This window comes from Herpailurus yagouaroundi, unplaced genomic scaffold (genome assembly GCF_014898765.1).
Source record: "Herpailurus yagouaroundi ecotype Mexico unplaced genomic scaffold, PumYag 142, whole genome shotgun sequence".
Lineage (NCBI taxonomy): Eukaryota > Metazoa > Chordata > Mammalia > Carnivora > Felidae > Herpailurus > Herpailurus yagouaroundi.
In genome coordinates this window covers 63,770,185-63,792,178 of record NW_024412397.1, presented here as the reverse complement: position 1 = coordinate 63,792,178, position 21,994 = coordinate 63,770,185, and the positions used below count along the sequence as shown (strand labels likewise).

Genomic DNA, 21,994 nt, shown 5'->3' with positions numbered 1-21,994 from the left:
GAAAACTTCCAATGCCAAGAAACTAAACCTCTGAGGCATCTGTTCCCTCCTCAGGCACCTGGGCTCCAGTGAAGCAGTTCTCAATGGCTTCTCCCATGATGAGACTTGAGGAAAATCCCTGAATGTTTCTCTGAGACCGGGTTTTAAAACACGTGTAGTTTTCTCCCCCCACATAATGTGCTTTGTTTTTGAAAGATTACAAGAAAGAAAAATAGGAGACACATGTATATCACTGATTATTTTTAATGATTTTATGCTATGGTTTGACCACAGCACTAAGAACAAGCAGAAAAAGCTGATTTCATAACTAACAGCACTTAGAGCAACATCTTTAAAAGTATTGCAATTACAGACCTTAGGTCTAAGAACTACATCACCATTGCTCAGTTAAAAGAGGCAGATACACAACAGTTGGAAATATTTCTCTGTGTATAACTGGAAATTATTCTGAAAAGTAAGCACAAATAGCTGTTAAACACTTTAATGACTTCTGATTATCAGAGCTCACATGAACTACTGAAAAGTTCATATACAGTTTGTACTTTTTTAGTAGGCTGCTTTATAATAAAAATTAAATGAACTAAATGCTGTGAATAGTGTTTTACACGTTTTAAAATAGCTTTAAACTAGACAAATACAATTAGAAAATGTGATTTTTGAAAGCCATGAAATGAAAAATAGCAATATACTGACAAGCACATTAAAATAAACCAGTATCATTAACAGTAAAGTTTAAGCCTCAGTTCTGTAGAAAGGAAGCAATGGTGCGGTAACACACTTTAGTACCTCTGAGTCTAGAACATTCTCTGATGACACTCATGCTCAACAGTTCTCCCAAGAGATGGAACCTGGAAGGGTGGAAGTGTTGCTCCTGACAGCAGTGAGCCTTGTCTCCTGATGCTGAACCAGAAGCACGAGGGGCCCCTGCAGGACACACAAGGGGCGCAGACGGTGGGGGCTGGACAGGACAGAGCACCCACGATGTTAACTATCTTGTCATGCCCTTTCAGAACAGTGAGAGAAGGGCTGGTCTTTAGTCCTTCAGCATCAAGAGTTGCATTGTAGAGGTGTTTTCAGTTTAAGGATAATCGGTAATAATTTGCTTTCTGGAGGATAAGGGCATGATTCTCTTGTGTTTTCAAAATCAGAACATACACCACAGGGCAAATAAAAAACATGAAATTTATTATTCTGGTGACAGAATAGAGTGGAACTGTGGATCAGATGGGCAAAACTTCACTGCCTTTACGGACAACACCAGAAAGGATGTGCACACCCATGGTTCAGTGGTTTTAGCAAAAATGTGCTAGGTTTTTCTTTTTCTTTCTTTAGTATCAGGATATTTGAAAATAAATGCAGAGGTCCTAACAGAGGCTAACACTGAGCTGGAAGGATAGATGCTGCGTAAGAGGTGTGACAGAACATGCAACTGAAAACATAATCCCTAACCGCTGGCAAAACCTAGTTTGTCAAGATCACCACGAGACACCAACAGGAATGGATAGAAGATTCTTCACTTGGCTGGCTGATAGCTAATTCTCTGCTAATTATAACCCAAAAGAAAACAAGTTTTTCTAAGAGTGGGGTCTTCTCCTACGTGTTTTTGTTTTTCCTGAGATACTTTTTCCCTACAAACCCATTGGTTCATTGGCTCCATAGCTTCGGTTTGTCAAAGAAAAAGGCACAGAGAGACTAGGGACACAGATAACCAACAAGGCCTCTGTACTGAACAAAGTCCTCTTCTGCAGCCTGATTTACTTAACCGGGACATTAGTTTTGCAATTTTAACAACATGTGCACTTTTCTCTGGGGTTTGACATCTTCGTTATTCTACAACATAGTATCTTTTCATAAAAAAGTTGCAAAAATTTTTCTGTTACACTGGTCCAACTGAGCATCACTGAAGAGATTAAAATGAGAAGCATCTAATGGCAACCAAAAAGCCGTAGGATTTTTTTTTTTAAGGGTTTTCACAGCAAAGGTGCAACTCTCAATTGCTATACATATGCTGGTCATAAACAGTGGCTTGCTTGTTCAGACTTCTTTCCCTTGTGTTATAATATTGATATTTAATAGGAAAATAAACTACATAGACTTTTATCTGTATGCATCCATTTGCAAATTTCCTTACAAAAGAGGACAAAGCACATAGGCATTCACAAATTCTATGCCATTTCTGTTAAAATCGGTATCTATACATTATATTACAGTATTAACAATTTTTTTGTTCTACCCATTGGGTAGGATATGTGCATAATATATTCAAGTTATATACAGCACCTTACAAATAAAAACAGAAGACAGACAACTGAAAAAGCACCATTGTAAGTGAGGCACAACAAAGGTGGGAGCAGAGTGCGGCAGTGGGGGCTCAGTTCCTGGGTCTGCTGATGTCAGCACAAGACCCCGTGGGGGCTTCAAAGCGACTGGCATGCAGAGCTCTTTGGAACACCATGGGCGACATGACATGCGAGTAGTGCGTTGGGACCCCCACCACACTGCACACAGACAAGCACACGCAGAGGAAGGAAAGAGGATGAAAGGAAGGCAGCGCTTTCTTGGCAAGGCATTCGGCTCACACACACCAGCTTCCTGACGCAGCCGGCCTGGGAAGCAGCAGCAGCAACAGCAGCAAACAACTGTCTAACCCTGGCAGTAAATTACAAACTTAAACTATGCAAAAGATGCAGTACTTTGGGTAGTAAACTAACCTCAGCTGAAATCTTGGTTCCTGAAAACTGTAGGCTATGGTGAGGCAGGTATTTCGCACAGTCCGTCACTGACCTCTGGCCAGGCTCTGGCAGCTGGCATCAGGGGAGCAGCAAAGCTGCTGAGACTAACTTTTGTGATCTGGGGTGAAAGCACTTTCTTCATCTGTGACTTGGATGGGCAACTGGCACCTACAGTGTTGCTCACACTAAGGAGGGGACACCCACCAGCCCGTCCCCCAGTCGTGTCATTTGATTTAGGTTCACCAAGGCCAAGGTGATCTGGGTGAACGTCAGCAGAACGAAGCCTGTATCACGGCCATTCAGCGATGACTGGGGACGCTGGCAGAGCGAGGAGGCAGGCTTCGGGGGGGGGGGGTTGCCTAGTGCCAAGCATGGGCATATGTCTTGCTTTAGTCACACAGACAAAATCAAAAAGTTAACAAAAACCAAGTGTCCTTCCCAGTTTTTTTTTTTTTTTTCTTTGCACACTGCTGAGCTTTGGGAATCTGAAGAAAAATGAAAGGGATACCAAATGACATGCAGTTAATGTTGTGGCTCTAAGCGGCAAGCCTCAAGCAGGGGCCCCAGCCCAGCAAACATAGCTGGAGCGTGCTGGGGAACAGCCCCCGGCCCTGCCTCCAAGGCCCCAACCCCAGGAACCTCCTACAGGCAATCCTTAGTCAGAAAAGCAACTGGATGGAAGGTGACTGAGCCTTGTCCGGGGGCAACTCTGCTTCCAAGGGGAAGGCTGCCATTTGACCGGATTCTAGGTCAGAACAGCTCTCTAGCAGTGCATGCATGTGAGCCTGTCCCATTCTTACAAAGTACAGGCAAAGAAGATCAATGAAGATATTCAGAAGCCCAAGACGGACACCGTCATCTGTGTGCCACATTCCTATGTGGGTGCTTCTGAAGGCCTGCCATCTGCCCCTGTGCTCTCCCAAGAGTTTGAGCTACAATCAGTGGATACAAATGTAGTCCTCATGACAAGTCTTCGTAAAGTTTCATTAGCTATGCTCTTTGGCTATCTTGAAATTTCTTGTGGGCTGGGTGTCCATATGCATATATGGTGGTGAAGATCAGAGGGCATGCTTGCCAAGCTCCTTTAACACTAAATTTTCGTCAGGTACACAAAGAATGGAGCAACTTTTACTTAAGTACATAATTTGTTTAGCAAAATCTCTTGTACTAAGGACTGCTTTGGTGACTCAAGAACAGTAGACTTTCTGCAAAAGCAAATATACTCCTGAAAACTGTGTTCCTAGAAATGGGATTCAACATGGCTTGGGTTTCATGCTCCTGGAAGTCCCAAGACAATGGATGGGAACGTCACAGCAGGATGCCCGGGAGGACCCCTTCCCACTCACTGCTCCTTTGAACAATACAATTCTTTATTTTTAACACCCTACTGAAATAATAAACCTACCACAGATTGCCTAAATCTGGTTCCCAAGCCAGACCCTTGTATCCCCCAAGCATGTGATCTTCTTGAACATTCACCCCCGTACAAGCTGCCTCTGCACGGCACCCCTTGACCTGCACAGAGCCAGTGAGGGGCAATGCTGTGCAAACAGGGCGGTCACTTTCCAAGAAGCTATGGATCACCTTCTCCCCGTGGCAAAGGAAATTGACTATTAATTCAATTCACGACCTTGGCTTTTAAATTAATTCATTACAGAGGTCCAGCCTCAAGGACCATTAAGTCATGGTTTGATAGGGCTGTGTCTTTAAATAACTATTTAACTCAAAGGGCAATTCTCCAGGGTGGAAGAATGGGAAGAACCTCTTCTGAAAGATGATTAAAGTTATTTGAATTAAATAATTGCTTTGCCAATACTGTGGACATCTGCAAAACATTCATATACTTGCAAAGTGACTAAGGAATTTACCGGTTTCTGACCATAGCTCATTTCTTGTAGCAGGTAGAACAATAAGGATTGTGAAACCATTTTGAGCTAGAGCTATAGGGGTGGGGGGTTCACCCTTTATCAAAATTGCAGGTGAGGCTTAGAATGGTAACCAACCTCCTCTTAAATCTGACAGGACACCTGATCCATAATTTACCCTGAGCCCCCATAGGTGCTGCCATCCCTCTACAGGGTGAGTCAAGGCTTCATGCCAAGGGGATGCCCAGCTGCCTTAAGTGCAGGCCTGTGACCCAGGCAGTGAGCTGAACTGCGGGAGCACCTGCAGCATGGGAGAGGCAGCCTCCAGGTCCAAGTCCAGGCTCCCAGCGATCTGCCCGATCTCAGAATGCCTGCAGCAACGCCCGGCACACACACTTTCAAATAAGGTCTGATGCCTGAGTTGCAACTGCTGCTCACATTTTCTCTCACTCTTCTTTTAAGAGTTTGACTAGTTCTGTGGATCTTAACTGTGGGAAATGGAGGAATCTAATAGAGATTCCAATCCTGAAAACAAAACAAAAACCAGCCACTTACTGACCAAGAGAAGCAACAGAAAGAAGCAGCCGACAGGACTTTTAGTTCAGAACATTCTCCAGCCCCCAGCCCACAGCACAAAGTCACCTCCCTGAGAAACCACCTTGGAGACCCACAAACAGACACGAACACACGTGTGCCGACGCAGCATTAAAACTGCGGAGATCAGAGTCACCAAGCCATCATTCCAGTCCATTCATTGTTTTACGTGCATAGGCCAAAGGGGCCTGGCCAGCCCAGGGTCGGCAGCGGTGGACAAGCCCTCCTGGGGCGTGGCGCGGCCTAACCCTCAGGCTATGGCTGACAGACAGGCCAGATGGCAGCTTCCACAGAAGGAAGTTATCCATTCCACATGAGAGCGAATGTTTGTAAATATCAAGGATTTTAAAGCTAAGACTAACAATATTTAAAATTAGCTTTCTAGTTGCATTTTAACTGCATGTTGTGCTTTTTATCCTGTGCTCTTATGGTCATGCCTCCCCCCGACCCTGCCCTGCACTATCTGGTAACTGTCCAGTTCTGGCCACCACTGCCCAGGGAAAGGAAACTCCCCTGGGAGCTGCAGCGGGTCCTGAACACTGCACTCCTTCGAGAGTGACATGCAACGGCTTGTTATTGTGCTCTGCACCATGGTGTTCTCTCATTCACTCTCCAGGGGCTTCCTGCACACGGAGAAGCCACTGGTGGCATCCCTGGCACACCGAGGCCGGGCAGGCCACGCGGGGACCACTGCCTCTCGAGCACTGACCAGCTGTCTGGGCTTGAACTGAACTATCTGCTATCTAGAAAAGGAGAGAGACAACGGGAATACACTGAGAAGTCACGTATTTCAACAGTATTAAGAATAACCACCTTGCACTTTAAACAATTTATTGCATAAAATAATGTATGTGTCTGAGTATATTTCATGCTACAGTGAAAAAAAACCCTCTAAATTACTGAAGAAACTGCACTGCTGGAGGACAGGGGCAGCACTGCATGATACTGGGTACATAAATGCAAGTGTCAGGTTCAAATGTAATAAAATATGCAGCCTAAGACTAGCAGAGTAACACAACACATCAGAAATGCTGGGATTTAGTATTTCCTCTCTTCCATCCAAAAGTCTCCAAACACTTCGGTGACGCACTGCTACATGATGCAGACTCTTGTCACACTGCCTTGGTTTCTGTAAGCTGGCATGTGTTAGGCTACAACCCCAAACATCTTTTCTCACGTGAGTATGGGGAACACTCCAGGTGCTCCTTGGGCCTAATAAGAATCCACAGGCGAGAAGACAACATACAGAACTCCACACAGAACAGTTCCCTCGTATATAAACATTTAGATAGTGCAACTTTCAAAAACACATCATCACAACACAAATTAGCTCCTTGCGCTCATCTAACTTCTTCACGTTATACCTTGGCACACAAAACGGGAATTCTGAATCATATTTTTAAAACAAAATAAAAGTTCCACACCTTGGGAGAAAAAGCAAACTGGCCAATACTTCCCCGTGATAATATATAATAATGCATCCTTCTGTATCAATTGATTATAAACCAGGCCATTCTGGCCTCTTTCTCTGCAAAGTCTCCTTTCATAATTAAATAAATCAAATACCTCTGTGGGTTTTATTTCATGATATCTTCAAAGCATCCCTTTCTCTGTGTTCCCATGCCCGCCCTTTGCCAAAACCAGCCCCCGTCCTGATGCCTGTCCCCAAATAAACACTGTTTGCGGTCAGACCGGATGGAAGTTTGTATTATTTCAGTCTAGTCTGCATGCAATTCCCCTGAAAGGAATCAGAAACAAAGACCATGTTTGCACATTTGGTTTTACTTCGTTGTAGCACGTGAAACGGAACAACACTGTGCCTGGGAGCGGAGGCAATGAGGCCCTCATCCCTCCTTGGCTTCTGCCTCCTCCAGTGCACGTCAGAGGGTCAGACGAGGTTCCCAGGCTTCCTGTCCTTGCCCTGGATGGGCAGCACCGTGCCCCCTGAGCTGTCCTGCTGAAACGGCAGTCTGCTCCCCCTGTGTGCGCTGCTGTGCTGGTGATGGAAGAAAGAGGCGCCAGGGTAGTGGCCCATCACCTCACTGTAGGTCGGGGGCGGCCCCTCCATCCTCCCGTTACTGCTGCAGGTGCTGGCACTTATGCCCGAGTTGCTACTCGGCGGACACGGGCCCCCACTGTACACAGAAATGTCTATCAAATCGCTGTCGAATATGGTTCGGTTGGGCGGGGCCCTCACAGATTCTCGGTTGAGTTCCCTCTGCTGTTCAGGGTCCCTGAGCTGCAGGGCACAGGGCCCCTGGTAAGGAGGCGGCTCCTCCCCATCGGATAGGGAGATGGTGGGAGGAAGGTCGATCTCGTGCTGCACGTAGGGGTAGGTGGGCTGGAAGCGGCTGAACCGGTCCCTCTGGATGAAGGATGGGGCAGTAAACCTGTCCCTGGACCGCGGGGCATACATGATCTGCAAGGGAAGAGGAAAGGGTTGAAGACATTCGTGACACAATAGTGATCACGAATGGGATGGTATCAAGGAAAGTCATGCTTGATCTTGATCTATGTTCTCAGCAGTTTGAAGACTTTCCAAACAGTCCTCAAAACAGGAAACAACAGGAAAAGACTATTTCAGGAAAAAAAAAAAAAGTAGTTTTCTTATTCCTCATGACCTACAACATCACCTGGGCAAACTATGGTTTATCTAGCATGGTTTCACTGTGGAGAACTGTGGTTAACTGAGAATTTGGGTTCAATGGGAGTTGCTGTGTATGCTGTGTATACATTTTCTGATGGTTCCTTTAGAATATGACAGCAATTTCCAGAGTGCAGTAAACAGTAACAGAGTGGAAAGCGCTGTTGGGGGCGGGAGGGGGGTGGCGCTCCAGGACTGCCCACCAGGTGACTGGGTCTGGGCCCTACCCCTTCACCTGGAGTGGGGGACTGGGCCGCCCGTGCTCTCACCTGTGACTCAGAAGAGTGGGGCATAAGTTCAATTGCACACAATGGTACTTGCAGCAGGTATAAGGCATTGGGTCTATGTATGAAATACTATAGAACATGTTACTCTATCAATTACTTAAGAAAATACAGAACACATGACTTCTTTTTCTTTCTGATTTCTAGGCTTTTCTAGTTGTTTCATTCTGAATAAAAGTTTCCTGATATTTTTAGTAATTGACATGAAAAATATTCTGTACTCCAAAGTAAATATGATTACAGATTTGTTTTCCCAAAATGAAGCCAGGTACTGGACTTCTTACATAATCTTCGTGCTTCTTCCACCATCCAAATTTCTTCTAGAGGAAAGACACAGATATATGTCTCCACTGATTTCTCTCACACCATATTTTTAACTTATAGGCAAAAAAATATGTTATTTTAAAAATCATATTCGTTTTTCTAATGTGTATTTATTTATTTATTTTTTTTTGAGAGAGAGAGAGAGAGAGAGAGAGAGAGAAAGAGAGAGTGCGCAAGCAGGAGAAGGGCAGAGACGGGGAGGACAGAGGATCCAAAGCAGGCTCTGTGCTGACAGTAGCAAGCCCGACCCGGAGCTCAAACTCACAAACCGCGAGATCATGACCTGGGACGGAGTCGGACGCTTAACTGACTGAGCCAGCCAGGTACCTCTAAAAGTCATATTATTAAATTGGGAGATGTATTTATAAACTATACCCACATCTGCCAAGCCTCATTATTAGCAGCTTATGGGATCATGTAAAGATCAGTGATTCTCAACTTGGTTTCTATAAGGAGCAAAGATAATCCCTAGGACATTCTAGGGAAAAACTCCTCCCCACCTTTTTAACCAAGGTTCCAGCATATGCCTTCAGTGAAATGTGTTTTTTCTTAATCTGTGCTGTAATACACTTAGCCCTTCCACCAATTTTGTTGCAATGGTTTATTCCTGTCCTCCCCTCCCCTCCCCTCTGCACACACGGGTGCAGCAGCCACCTCCTGTTGCCTGCCCCCAACCCTTCCCCAAATCCTTACCTCTGAGGCTCCTGGCCGAGGCCCGGAGCTGTCTGAAGGCCACAGGTGCCCTTCCTGGCAGGGGTGGGGGGGTGGGCAAGAAACATCACAAGAAAATCATTAGTTTCATACAACAGCACTCAAAATCAAGGGATCACATTCCTCTTTTGATAGCAGCACACCTGTTTAGAACATGGAATGACCCTTAAAGAACTGGTCCTTTTTCACACCTAACATCTAAAACAGAGCATTGTGACCACAAGGAAAAGTTAGGAGGTTTGGTCTTAGCCACAATACATTTTAAAATAGATCTGAAGTCAGGGTGCCTGGGTGGCTCAGTTGGTTAAGTGTCCAACTTCGGCCCAAGTCATGATGCCCACAGTTTGTGGGTCTGTGCTGACAGCTCAGAGCCTGGAATCTGCTTGGATTCTGTGTCTCCCTCTCCCTCTGCCACTTCCCTGCTCATGCTCAGTGTTTCTCTCTCAAAAATAAATAAACACTAACAAAAAATTCAAATAATAATAATAAAATAGTTCTGAAGTCAAATATGTGCCAAACTATACAGCTGTATTTTTGCAATACATTCAAAATGTCCTCACGGTCACATTCAATCACCACTTGGATCTGCGTAGGGTCTGGGTGAATCTAAGCTCTTATTTGGAGGCCAACCCCCCATGCAGATGTGCACTAACTGCCTTGGTCCAAGCACCAGACCATGCCCTTGTGAACTGCAACCAGCTTTGACCTAAGCAGCAGCAGGAGTAGAAGAAAAGCACTACCCAGCCACACAGTGGGTTGGCTTTCACACTGAAAACTGAGTTTCCAAAGCCCAAATGCCCTTCAAGTGTCTTCTGGTGAATTTATTCTGTAGCCCATATGTTCACACAGGCAGATTTAACTTGACATCTAGTTGTTTAGTATCTTTTTCAAAAATGTTTGATCAGACTGACAAGGTGACAAGCAAACAGATATTATTAAGGGTTATTTCTAACACCACAGACTTGTTTAGAAGGCATTTTGATATATTATCCCTTTTGAACCCAAATTGTTGGCTATTAGCAAGTGTCTCCTGGGCTATTTATTAGCTTAAGGCCTATTAGTGTAATAAAGAGAATAAGAACACTTGGCTTGGCAGTGAGGGTAGAGGAGGGAGATGCCTATACTTCTGGATTCCTAGGAATATGCATTTAAGACCCTGTGCCATCACTGAGCCTCCTGAAGTCTTAAAAATGCCCACATGTAGACCTGTGAGGTAAAACATCTCTAAGTCTTCAGATGCAAAGGCCAACCCTCTCTAACTCCCTTTTGTAGGTCTGAATTCTAATTCAAACACTCCCTTTGCAGCTAAACGTGTGTTTGTCCAGTACATACAACCTGTTCCTAAGATACCCGCAGGACATCATGGAATCAGTGGCAAAAATATGATCAGGCCCAGCTGTGTTTAGAGGAAGTTGGGGCTTAGGGTCTGACGATAAAATTATGTAATGGACCATTATGGCTCTGGCATGACGACAGGTGACAACCCCAAGTCGAATCTAATAACGTAGCTGAGCCACACCCAGAGGTGGCCCTGCACCAGGCGCAGGCAGCTTGCACTGCACTTCAGAGCACAGGTTCCTCTGGATCAAAGCAAAACAATCAGTATGGCTTTGGGTGGTTGTGGTCACTCTCATATTGAAACCAGCGTAAAAAGTAATCCTCGGAGATAATTTCTACAACTCGTAATTCTGCCCTAGCTCCTTTTCCTGTCCTTTAGATGAGCTCAGTGCCAGTCCTGCTCCTGTGCACTGGTCCCCGCCCCGATCCTGAGAACTGGCGACAGCGAAAGCAGCAGATTAGAGCACAGTGCGCAGCATAAGGGCCAGAACCACGGCACCATGTGAAACGGGAGGCACATGATCCAAAAGTAGGGGCTTGCACATTTTCTGAAAATGGAAATAACTATCCTCAATGGCTTCATTTGCCTAAAAATGAGCAAAACTGGGAAACTGCCCAGAAGAGACCAAACCTTGCGCACACTCAAACTTCTGTTCACCAAATTCACACCTGCCTCCTTGTCACCAATTTGACTTGGCGCTTTGTGGTTTCCTGTGCCCGGGCCTCCTAGCAGCACTGGGGCCTCTCTTGCTAACTTCAGGGACATCCTCCCTTCCTGCGGCACCTGACCTCTATGGCCACACTGCTTGATCCCTGGGGGTGCCTCCAGCTCTGCATTTGGTAAAATGTTGGGAGTTCCTCAGAGCCCCGTCTGGGGCCCCTCTCCTCTAACAGTCTCTCTGGGCCACTCCCTCCCTCCCCAGCCCCACTGTGGGCGTCTCCTGGATACCCACAGAATGCCAGCACTGATCTGTCTGAAGTGGAGCTCATAAGCTCCTCCCCAAACCTCACATTCCTCTGCTGAGGAGGTTATCAGCACTTACTGTGCCCCTGGCCCCCAGTCCACCCCCCTCGTTGCCATCATTAATATTTTAATAATGACACGACTTATTTAACTATTCACTAACAACTCCCTGCCCCCACAATTATTCACTTTTATGGGACATGTATTTTTCAGGCCTTTGACCCACATGGTATACAGGAGATCACTAAAACTATGAGATCTACAAGATGCTATTATGGTAGAAATGGTTAGGATCAACAGCCCAGAAAGCTGTCATTCCAGTTCTGTGCTGGTACCTGGAGAATCCAGACCCAGAAGATGGCCAGGATTCTAGAAAGACTGGATCCCACTGGATCTCAGCCGACCTGATGGTTAGCAACTTGCCTCACTCGGGCCTCATGCCATAAGTTGCTCTGGCCACTCCCCTCTGGGCTGTCTCATGCTGGCCATCGCCAGACTGTCCTCAGTAGCACTAACTCTCACACTGTTGGCCTTGCTGATTCTTGCCCCGAGGGTGAGGTGAAGTTCTTGGACTATGATCTGACCCCAGACCAGTGTCTTCCAAGGGCCCTGTACTATCTTTTCAGATAGCTATGGCCAATTGAACTCAAAGATGTGGGCCCTCTTGTCTAGACTGCTTTGTTTCTTCATCTCCAAAACACTAGTGGTGACATTTTCAGGGAGAAGGAGCTCATCATACAGTTGGCATCTGCTCAAATGGCAGTATTTCTGGATCTTCATTATGGAACCAATGTTTATCTCAACAATGAAGGCTCTAATGTTCTTGGCCAATGCTTGTATCTTTACATGGTGTTATACTTGGAATAAGCTGTCAAATAAGATAATTCTTAAAATAGTTCATAGAAATTTGAGCAATAGGAATAAAATTTTTCTAATATTTTTATACAGGCTTAAACACATTCCTTCCATTACAGCTGTTTCCTTGTTAGAATACCCACCAAAAGGAAGGGAAGTATTTATTCATTACTTCATCATACATCTACCAAATACTTCCTGACAAGGGGTCTTGTTCCCAACACACGAGATGATGTGCATAACTCAACAGGCACTATGCCACACTTCCCCATGGTATGGAGGTTGGGATTGTTTCCCCAATCTGTTTTGTCTGTACAATCCCCGAGGTTAAGCTGTCACTCTCACCCCTTTGTTGCACTCAAGAAAGCATTCTGGAATGTGACCTAATGTGATATTCAAGGATCACTTTGAATCAATTCTAGTTAATTTTTTTTAAGGTATATTACCCTCAAATCACTCATGTTGCATCTATTATCAGTACCAGTTGTAACACACATTAAAACTGAGCAGGACAACACATGGGAGACTGTCACACTTGCTCCAGGAAGCTTACAAGAAGGGCATCCAGTCTTGGGGGTGAAGGAAGTGAGCCTTGGGTCTCTGTGTGTGTGTGTGTGTGTGGTGTCTTGCATGTATGTTACATCTAGTTATCTTCCTAGAACAAAGGCACTGTAACAAGAAAGGTAATGACCGATTATCTGATGACAACTTAGTATTACCCAGATGGATAACATAGCTGTCAACAGAGATGTGGACCTGTAAGGGCAAGTGAACTCTGAGCTGGGAAAGCCCTAGGCCAGAATCCTGGCCCTGCCCCTCTTCAATATGTGACTTCAGGTAAGCTTATTTAGTGTCTCCAATTTGTAAAAGGAGGTTGTTGTGAGGCTCAAATATAACAATATATGTAAATTCTTTAGTTCTATGCCTTGCATGTAAGTTTTCAGTAAATGGTAGCTCTTAACATCACAGGTATTGGCTACTTGCTGTTATACACAACTGAAGTGAGGATAATTTTCAGTTATCTCTTTTAAAATAATGAGTTCATTGAAATTTCCATATTTGTTTATTAACAAGATTATTCCAAAGGTGGCATTTTGTATTTTTCAAAAATAATTTTTTGAGCATAGCTGTCACACAATGTCACATTAGTTTTAGGTATACAGCATAGGGGTATGTACATCTCATGTACATCAACATCTCTGTACATTAGGCTCTGCTCACCACAGGCGTAGCTACCCTCTGTCACCAAAGGTGGCATTTTGAATGGAAAGGCTGGACACATGAGACAGGCTTAGGCAAAACTGCGTTTATCTCACATTTCTTCAGAACCTTTCTCATAAGGTCAGAAGCTGATTCCTAAAAGCAGCATCACCCATGAGACCCCTCACAGAAAGTTCTTCCTCACAACTTCCCACCACTGGGTTTCAGCAAAACCCCAGGTGCTGCACAGAACAAAGGCCCACAGCTGCACGATGACTCTCTGTGCTCTTCAATCGTTAGGTCAGCTGGCATCAGCTGCCCTCTGAGGGAACCACCATGAGTACAGCCGTCAGCAGAGGCTGCCTCTGCCGCACACTGCTCCTTCTGGTGTCATGAGGTGAAGGCAGGGAGGCAGTACACAGAAAGAATGAGAGCTGGTCATAAGCTCTTATTTTCTCTTGGATCTTCTTTTATTTGCTATAATGAATCTTTACTGTGAATGAATACATTGCTATTTGTTGCACTCACTCATGTTTGATCATCTCTGAGTAGGGTGACATTTTTGTTCTGCATCTGCAAGGCTGTGGGCAGAGTTTGGATGGCGGAAACATGCCAAGGGAGAGGCTTCCACTCAGGACAGTGCCCCTCAGCCTAGATCCACAAAAAGTAACCCGAACCCCCTGGACCACCCTGGGTGACTAGCTGGTCATTAAGCAGGGGGGGGGGGGCTTCTGAATATACACTGTATGGAAAAGGGACATAGGACAGCCCTAAATCTTGCAGGCTTGAAGACATGTATTTTCAGACTCTTTTATTATTATTTTCTGTAAGTAGGTTCCATGCTCAGTATGGAGCTCAACGCAGGGCTTGAACTCACGACCCTGAGATCAAGACCTGAGCTGAGATCAAGAGGCAGACTCTCAACCAACTGAGCCACCCAGGCACCCTTTAGACCCCTTTATACTTGAGAAGTTTGCTTTGTGTTTTCCTCCTTCCCACTGGTGAATGAATAGCCATACTGACAGAAAAATTTCCTGTTAAGTTGAATCTGCTTGACACTAAAACATCTGCATTAAAGATAAAAAATAATCACCTATCTTCCAAAGATTGTCTTTATGATGCAAAAGATCAAGATGTGTTATTTGCAGATCTGGAACACAATGACTGTATTTTTTCCCTTTAAATCTGACCATTTGATATATTTTAGGGGATGGGTGGTGAGTCAGAAATCAAGACCAACTTGTCTTCTTTTATATATAACATAAAATTTACTTCCTTCATAATTTAAAGGACTTGCTTAGCCCAGTCAGGTCGACACATAAAATTATCATCACAATTAGTGATATTGAGCTCTTCTCAGTGTGCTTGTTGGATATCTTTGCTGAAGAAATGTCTATTCAAGTCCTTTGCCTATTTTTAAATTGTGCAGTTCTATGGCATGAAGTACATTCTCATTGTTGTGCAACTATCACAACCATCCAGCTCCAGAAATTTTTCATCTTCTCAAACTGAAATGCTGTCCTCATTAAACACCAGCTTCCCATTCCTTTCTCCCTGACCCGCTGGCAACCACCATTCTACTCTCTGTCTCTATGAAGTTGACTATTCTCAGTACCTCACACAACTGGAATCCTGCTTTTGTTCTTTTGTGGACAGATACAATATTGTGTCCTTTTTTTCACTTAGCATAATATCTTTAAGGTTCATCTATGTAGTAGCATGTGTCCACATTTCATTCCTTTTTAAACCTAATTTCCATTGTTGATATGTGTCATATTTTGTTTCTCCATTCATCCACTGATGGATATTTTGGCTGTTTCTACCTTTTGACTATTGTCAATAATGTTGCTATAAACGGGTGTACAAATATCTCTTTGAATCTTTGCTTTTAATTATTTTGGGTATTTAACCACAAGTGGAATTGCTGGATCACATGGTAATTCTAAGGTTAATGTTTTGAAGAACCACCATACTGGTTTAGTAGCAGCAGTACCACTTTACTTTCTCAGCAGCAATGTACAGCATTCCGATTTCTTCACATCTTCACCAACAATTGTTATTTTCTGGGTTGTTTTTGATAACAGCCTTCCCAATGGGTGTGATGTAGTGCCTTCTTTTGGTTTTGATTTGTGTATAATTATTGTATTAACTTGAGGCTTTCCAGAGAAACAAAACCAGTAGGAAACATCATTATAAATATACACACATAAAGGAGGATATTCATTATAGGAATTGGTTTATGTGGTTTTAGAGACAGAGAAGTCCCACAATCTTCCATGTGCAAGATGGAGAACAAGGAAAGCTAGTAGTATAGTTTGGTCTGAGTCTGGTGCTCTGAGAAGCCAGGGGGCCACAAGTGTTAAGTTTTAGAGTCCAAAGGCCCAAGAACCAGGAGCTCTGATGTCTAAGGGCAGAAGATGTAACCCCCAGCTCAATAAGAAAGAGAGAAAAATTACCCTTCCTCCACCTTTTTGTTCTATTCGAGCCCACCAGGGATTGGATGATGCCTGCTCACACTGGGGAGGACAGATTTTCTTTTCTCAGTCAACTGAGTCACATGTTCATCTCTTCCAGAATTACTCTCACAGACACATCCAAACGTAATGTTCTATTAGTTATTTTGTCATTGCTTAGCCCAGTCAAGTCGACACATAAAATTATCATCACAATTAGTGATATTGAGCTCTTCTCAGTGTGCTTGTTGGATATCTTCGCTGAAGAAATGTCTATTCAAGTCCTTTGCCTATTTTTAAATTGGGTTGTCTATTATTTTGTTGTTGAATTGTAGGAGTTCTTTATATATTTTTTTTTAATTTTTTTTAATGTTTATTTATTTTTGAGAGCATGAGCAGAGGAGGGGCAGACACAGAATTGGAAGCAGGCTCCAGGCTTTGAGCTGTCAGCACAGGGCCTGATCCGGGGCTTGAACTCACAAACTGTGAGGTCATGACCTGAGCCAAAGTCAGACACTCAACTGACTGAGCCACCCAGGTGCCCCTATATATTCTTGATACTATATGATTTGCAAATATTTTTTTCTCATTCTGTGACTTGCCTTTCCCTCTCTGGGCAGTGAACAACTTCCTTTGATGAACAACTTCTAAATTTTTGAATTCTAATTTATCTATTTTTGTTGTTGTTGTTGCCTGTGTTTTTGGTGTCATATCCAAGATGCCAAGCCCAGTTTTATGAAAATTTTCCCTCGTTTTCTTTTTTTTAAACTTTTAAAAAAATGTTTATTTGTTATTTTTGAGAGAGAGAGAGAGAGAGAGAGAGCAAGCGAGCAGGGGAGGGGCAGAGAGAGAAAGGGAGACACAATCCAAAGCAGGCTCCAGGCTCTGAGCTGTCAGCATAAAGCCCAACGTGGTGCTCAAACCCACAAGCTGTGAGATCATGACCTGAGCTGAAGTCGGATGCTTAACCGACTGAGCCACCCAGGCACCCCTTCCCTTGTTTTCTTTAAGAGTTTCATGACTTTAGGTCTTACATTTAGGTTTTTGGAACATTCTGAGATAATTTTTTGTATATGGTATAAGATGGTAAGTATTCAATGTCATTATTTTGAATGTGGACACCCAGTTTTTCCAGCACCATTAAAAAAAATTTTTTTTACAATTATTTATTTTTGAGAGACAGAGAGAGACAGAGCACAAATGGGGGAGGGGCAGAGAGAGAGGGAGACACAGAATTCAAAGCAGGCTCCAGGCTCTGAGCTGTCAGGACAGAGCCCGATGTGGGGCTCGAACTCACTGACTGCAAGATCACCTGAGCCGAAGTCAGATGCTCAACCAACTGAGCCACTCAGGTGCCCCTCCAACACCATTTTTTAAGACTGTCCTTTTTCCTTGAATATGGTCTTGGCACCCTTGTCAAAAATCACTTGACCATATATGGGAGAGTTTATTTCTGGGCTCTCTATTCTATTCCATTGGTCTATAAATCTGTCTTTATGCCAGTACCACATTGTTTTTTTTTTTGTTTGTTTGGTTTTTTGTTTTTTTTTGTTTTTTGTTTTTTTTTACTCTAGCTGTGTAATAAGTTTTGAAACCAAGAAGTGTGAGACTTCCAACTTTGTTATTCTTTCTCAATATCATTTTGGCTATGGTTGGGGGGGGTGGTGTAGCTACCTCCCCTGAGATAGAATATGAATTTTAGGATGGACTTTTTTTTTTCTGCAAAAAAACATTATTGATAGGAACTGCACTGAATCTGTAGATTGCTTTGGGTAGTACTGACATTTAAAAAATATCAAGTCTTCCAATCCATGAACACAAGATGTCTTTCCATTTGTGTCTAAATTCTTTCAGCAATGTTGTATAGTTTTCAGTGTACAAATCTTTCACCTCCTTAGTTAGGTTTATTCCTAAGTATGTTATTCTTTTTGATGCTACTTTTAATGGAATTGATTTCTTAATTTCCTTTCCAGATTGTTCATTGTTAGTGTCAAGTAGCAACTGATTTTTCCATATTGATTTTTGTATCCTGCAACTTCGTTCAATTTGTTTATTAGTTCTAGCAGGTTTTGTTTGTTGGAATCTTTATGTTTTTCTATATATAAAATCATGATATCTCTGAACAGAGACAATTTTAATTTTTCCTTTCTAACTGGAATGTCTTTTATCTCTTCTTCTGTTGAGTTTCTCTGGCTAAAACTTCCAATAAATACAATATTGAAATAGAAACGGTGAGAGCATGCATTTTGTCTTGTTCCTGATCTTAGAGGAAAAGTTTTTGTTCCTTTACCATTAAGTATGTTAGCTGTGGGCTTTTCAAAAAATGGCATTTATTATGTTGAAATAGTTTCTTTGTGTTATAGTTTGTTGAGTATTTGTAATCATGAAAAAGTGTTGAATGCTTTTAAAGACTTTCTCTGCGTCAATGGGATGATCATGTAGTTTTTCCCCTTCATTCTATTAATGAACAGTAGATTGATTGATTTTCATATGTGGAACCATCCTCGCATTAGAGAAATAAACCCCATTTGGTCATAGTGTATAATCCTTTTAGTATTCTACCGAACTCAGTTTGTTAGTATTTTGTTGAAGATTTTTGTATCAATATTCATAAAGGATATAGGTTTATGGTTTTCTCTTACTGTTGGGTCTTTGGCTTGAGGGAAATGCTGGCTTCACAGAGTCAGTGAGAAAGTGTTCTCTCCTATTCAAATTTTTTGGAAGAGTTTGAGAAAGATTGGATTAATTCTTCTTTAAATGTGTGGTAGAATTAACAATGAAGGCATCTGTTCCAGGTTATTTTCTTTGTTGTGAGGTTTTGAATATTGATTCAACCTCCTTACTAGTTACAGATCTATTCAGATTTTCTATTTCTTCATGAGTCAATCTTAGTAGGGTATGTTTCTAGGAATCTGTCCATTTCAACTTATTCATAGTACTCTTTTATAATCTTTTTCATTTCTTTATCTTTTGGATCTTTTTCCATCCAAAAGATACAACATTTATAGCATTAAAAGAGAAAGAGGTGACCATGACTTACTGGGGCTTCTGCTGTGAGCTGCAGCTAAAGCCTGCTGCCTTGCATCCATGTGTAAGGCCACTCCTATGACCTTATGAACTTTCTTAGTTTTATGCTTTCAGCTAAACTTTCCTTACCACATACAGAGGACAACAGGAATCAGATTTAGGGACTGGAAACAATAAGCCCTCTGTGAAACTGGAAATACCTTTTAAAAAGTGTTTTTCAAACTGTGAGTTGCAGCCTCTTAGAGAACTGGAAAATCAATTTAAGTGGGTCACAACCAGTATTCCAAAAAACTGAAACAGAATAGATAATGCCTGAGTACGTTGTAGGTATTGTTTTGCAAAATTTCTGCCTTAGTTGTGTATCGTGGATTATGATATAAAATGTGTTTCTTATTGTTCTTCAGGGTTACAAACCATCTGAAGGCCTCTGATCTAAGCCAGTCATCCCTCATTTTAGATATGATTTAGATTTATACTGTTCACTGGAGGTGACAGCCAGTTTGTGGTAAAGCAAGGCCATCGCTGGATATTGTCTTGTACCGAAGGGCTCAGTGAATGAAAAGTATTGTATGCCCTCAAATATTTGGAAATATATTTTCTCCTTGTCCCAGGGTGAGAACTTCAAAGCATAGGTAAAACTCATCTTTGGATATTCAGCAACACCTTTACCATCTGGAAAAATACATTTTCTCTCATTTTTTCCTTTTCCTCACACAGCCTCTCCACCATCCAAATACTTTAGTATTACTGTCTTTCCACTCTAGATGGCAGTAACAGCTTAGATGCAAAGGTGATACCTCTGGGTATCAATAACTATTCTCCCCAGGACTTCCCCCATTATTCCTCCTTGGGAATCCACCATCAGACTTATTTTCAAGACTTAAAATGTCCTTCCCAACTGCTCAATCTAGGGCACATCCCTTAAGAGAAACACAATTCATCCAGGAAGATCTGTTGGGAAGAAAAGGGAATCCTTTATAATTCCAGAACAATACAATGGATCAGGGAGATCTATGGTCCTGAGCAAGCAGAAAAGGAGCCACACAGGTCCCTCTCCTGGGTTTGGTGCTGGGGGAGAATGAGCAATTAGACCTGGAGAGAAACCAGCCTGGGAATTAGAAAACTCAGGGCAACAGAGAAATGTGGAACTACATGCTATTCAGCGTCGGCTGAATCACCTCCTCTTTTGTGAGTGTAAGACTAGAAACAGGGCAAATGCTTTTCCCAAGGTCATAGAGCTGGTAGGGGATTGATACAGAGCCAGAACCCAGCTATTTCCCTTGGTGTCTTTTGACAGCTCCGGGGAGCATCCTCAACAAAGGCCACAGAATTAGAATGATTTAGAGAACTCTTCTTTCCCCAGAACAATTTACACCAATTTCTAAGGACTAAGTATAAACAAACAACCTTTATCATTAGATTATTAAGCTATATTGTCTATCTAAAACATGACTAAAATTTGTTTCTTAAAATCATCAATGTTACTTAAAAATCTGATTTTAGCATGCTTTTTGTCACAGCACAAACCAGCTCAAATCAGTTACCTTAATAGTCTATAGATGCTCAGAACATTATTGCAGTTGTCTTCAGCATCAGTTTATGTGAGCAGAGAATGTTTTTTAATTCCAAAAGTAATACACAAATACATCCTTACCATAAAAGTTTTTATTTTATTTTATTTTTTTTAGAGAGAGAGACAGAACATGAACAGGGGAGGGGCATAGAGAGAGGGAGACACAGAAGCAGGCTCCCAGCTATCAGCACAGAGCCCGAAGCAGGGCTCGAACTGACAAATCACGAAATCATGACCTGAGCCAAAGTCAGAAGCTTAACCAACTGAGCCACCCAGGAGCCCCCTAACCACAAAACTTTTAACACACAAACCAGGCTCTCTTTGCCCACCTCCTGCAATCCCAGATCCTCTCCAGAGGAAGCCATTCGTTTTCTGTGGGTCCTTCCTGACCTTTCTCTACAGCATCAGTTTGTAGCTCAGAAAACATCAGTCTTACTAACTGAGCCACACTTGGTTTTGCACCAAAATTGTATCAGTTAGTCTGATCAGTCTCATCATTTGTAAGATTTAACCCCAAATGGAGTTTGGCTGATACTAAAAATCAAATCCATCCTCAGTGAACAAATAAGAAAAAGGAAGATTTGCCATCAAGACACTAAAAAATATTTTTCCTTTGAAAAATTTCCAAAAAATGACCTGCAAGCTCTGAGGGTAATTCCAAAACTGTTCCGAGCACTGGCAACAACAGTGGAGGGACAATCTGTGCTACTCGCATTGCTGCAAAGACAAATCTTGGCCACTGAAAAGGTCTTTCTACTTTTGTTCAGATGAGAATCTGCTATATTAACAGCTGTGGCCCAGCAACCTGATCCAATTTTTGCTAGCAACTTGGCCTCCTGTTTCTCTTACTTGAAGGGAGACATTCTCACTCTGAAGCTGTTAAAATTATCTATCTTCCAATGCTTCAATCAGATACACCAAAGGGTAAAGCCTTTTAAATGACCAGTCTGGTGGCTTGACTGTATCCTCACTTATTCAGGGAGAAAACGGCTTGACTGCCAAGAGGAAATCTGTGCTTGGAGTTTACAGTAGGTGCTCACCTACCTCTTGCAGTCCCTGTGACATCAGGAAATGTAGTTTCAGTGGCTCATGAAATAATGGAGAATTGTTATGGGACAAAGTTGACAACAAATACCCCCGGTCTTACAGTGCAGCAAGAATCTCCCTCACCCACAGAGAAACTATCCCCTGCCATCTTTCATCTCAATCTGATGCTAAATAAAGCCAGAGGGGCTCTCTTTTCTGTAGTCTGGAGTGTCAGAGACATGCCTATTATAACTGCCTCATCAAGCCCTTTAGTTCTTTTTTTTTTCGCACCTTACTGAAAATAGTTCATTTCTATCATTTTAGAAATGTTTTTCTAAACGCTTTTCTAAACCTAAGTAGAAATGAGAAAAGGCAGGTACACAGCAGTCTAGCTCTTTAGTCAC

General features: G+C 42.8%; 1 protein-coding gene across 9 annotated transcripts in view; it reads right to left on the bottom strand.

Moving 5' to 3' along the window:
- Window positions 1-225: 225 nt before the first annotated feature.
- The window catches only part of LDLRAD4 (low density lipoprotein receptor class A domain containing 4), a 467,289-nt gene continuing 445,520 nt past the window's right edge, over window positions 226-21,994 (bottom strand). For 7 of the 9 annotated variants that reach the window (XM_040479478.1, XM_040479486.1, XM_040479482.1 and 4 more), the window contains 2 exons: window positions 9,137-9,190; window positions 226-7,610 (listed from right to left, as the gene is read on the bottom strand). In XM_040479478.1, coding sequence (XP_040335412.1) covers window positions 7,080-7,610; window positions 9,137-9,190 — 585 coding nt within the window. In that variant the 3' untranslated portion in view covers window positions 226-7,079. The remainder of the gene's footprint in view (window positions 7,611-9,136; window positions 9,191-21,994) is intronic. The other 2 variants (XM_040479483.1, XM_040479485.1) reach the window with 1 other exon arrangement.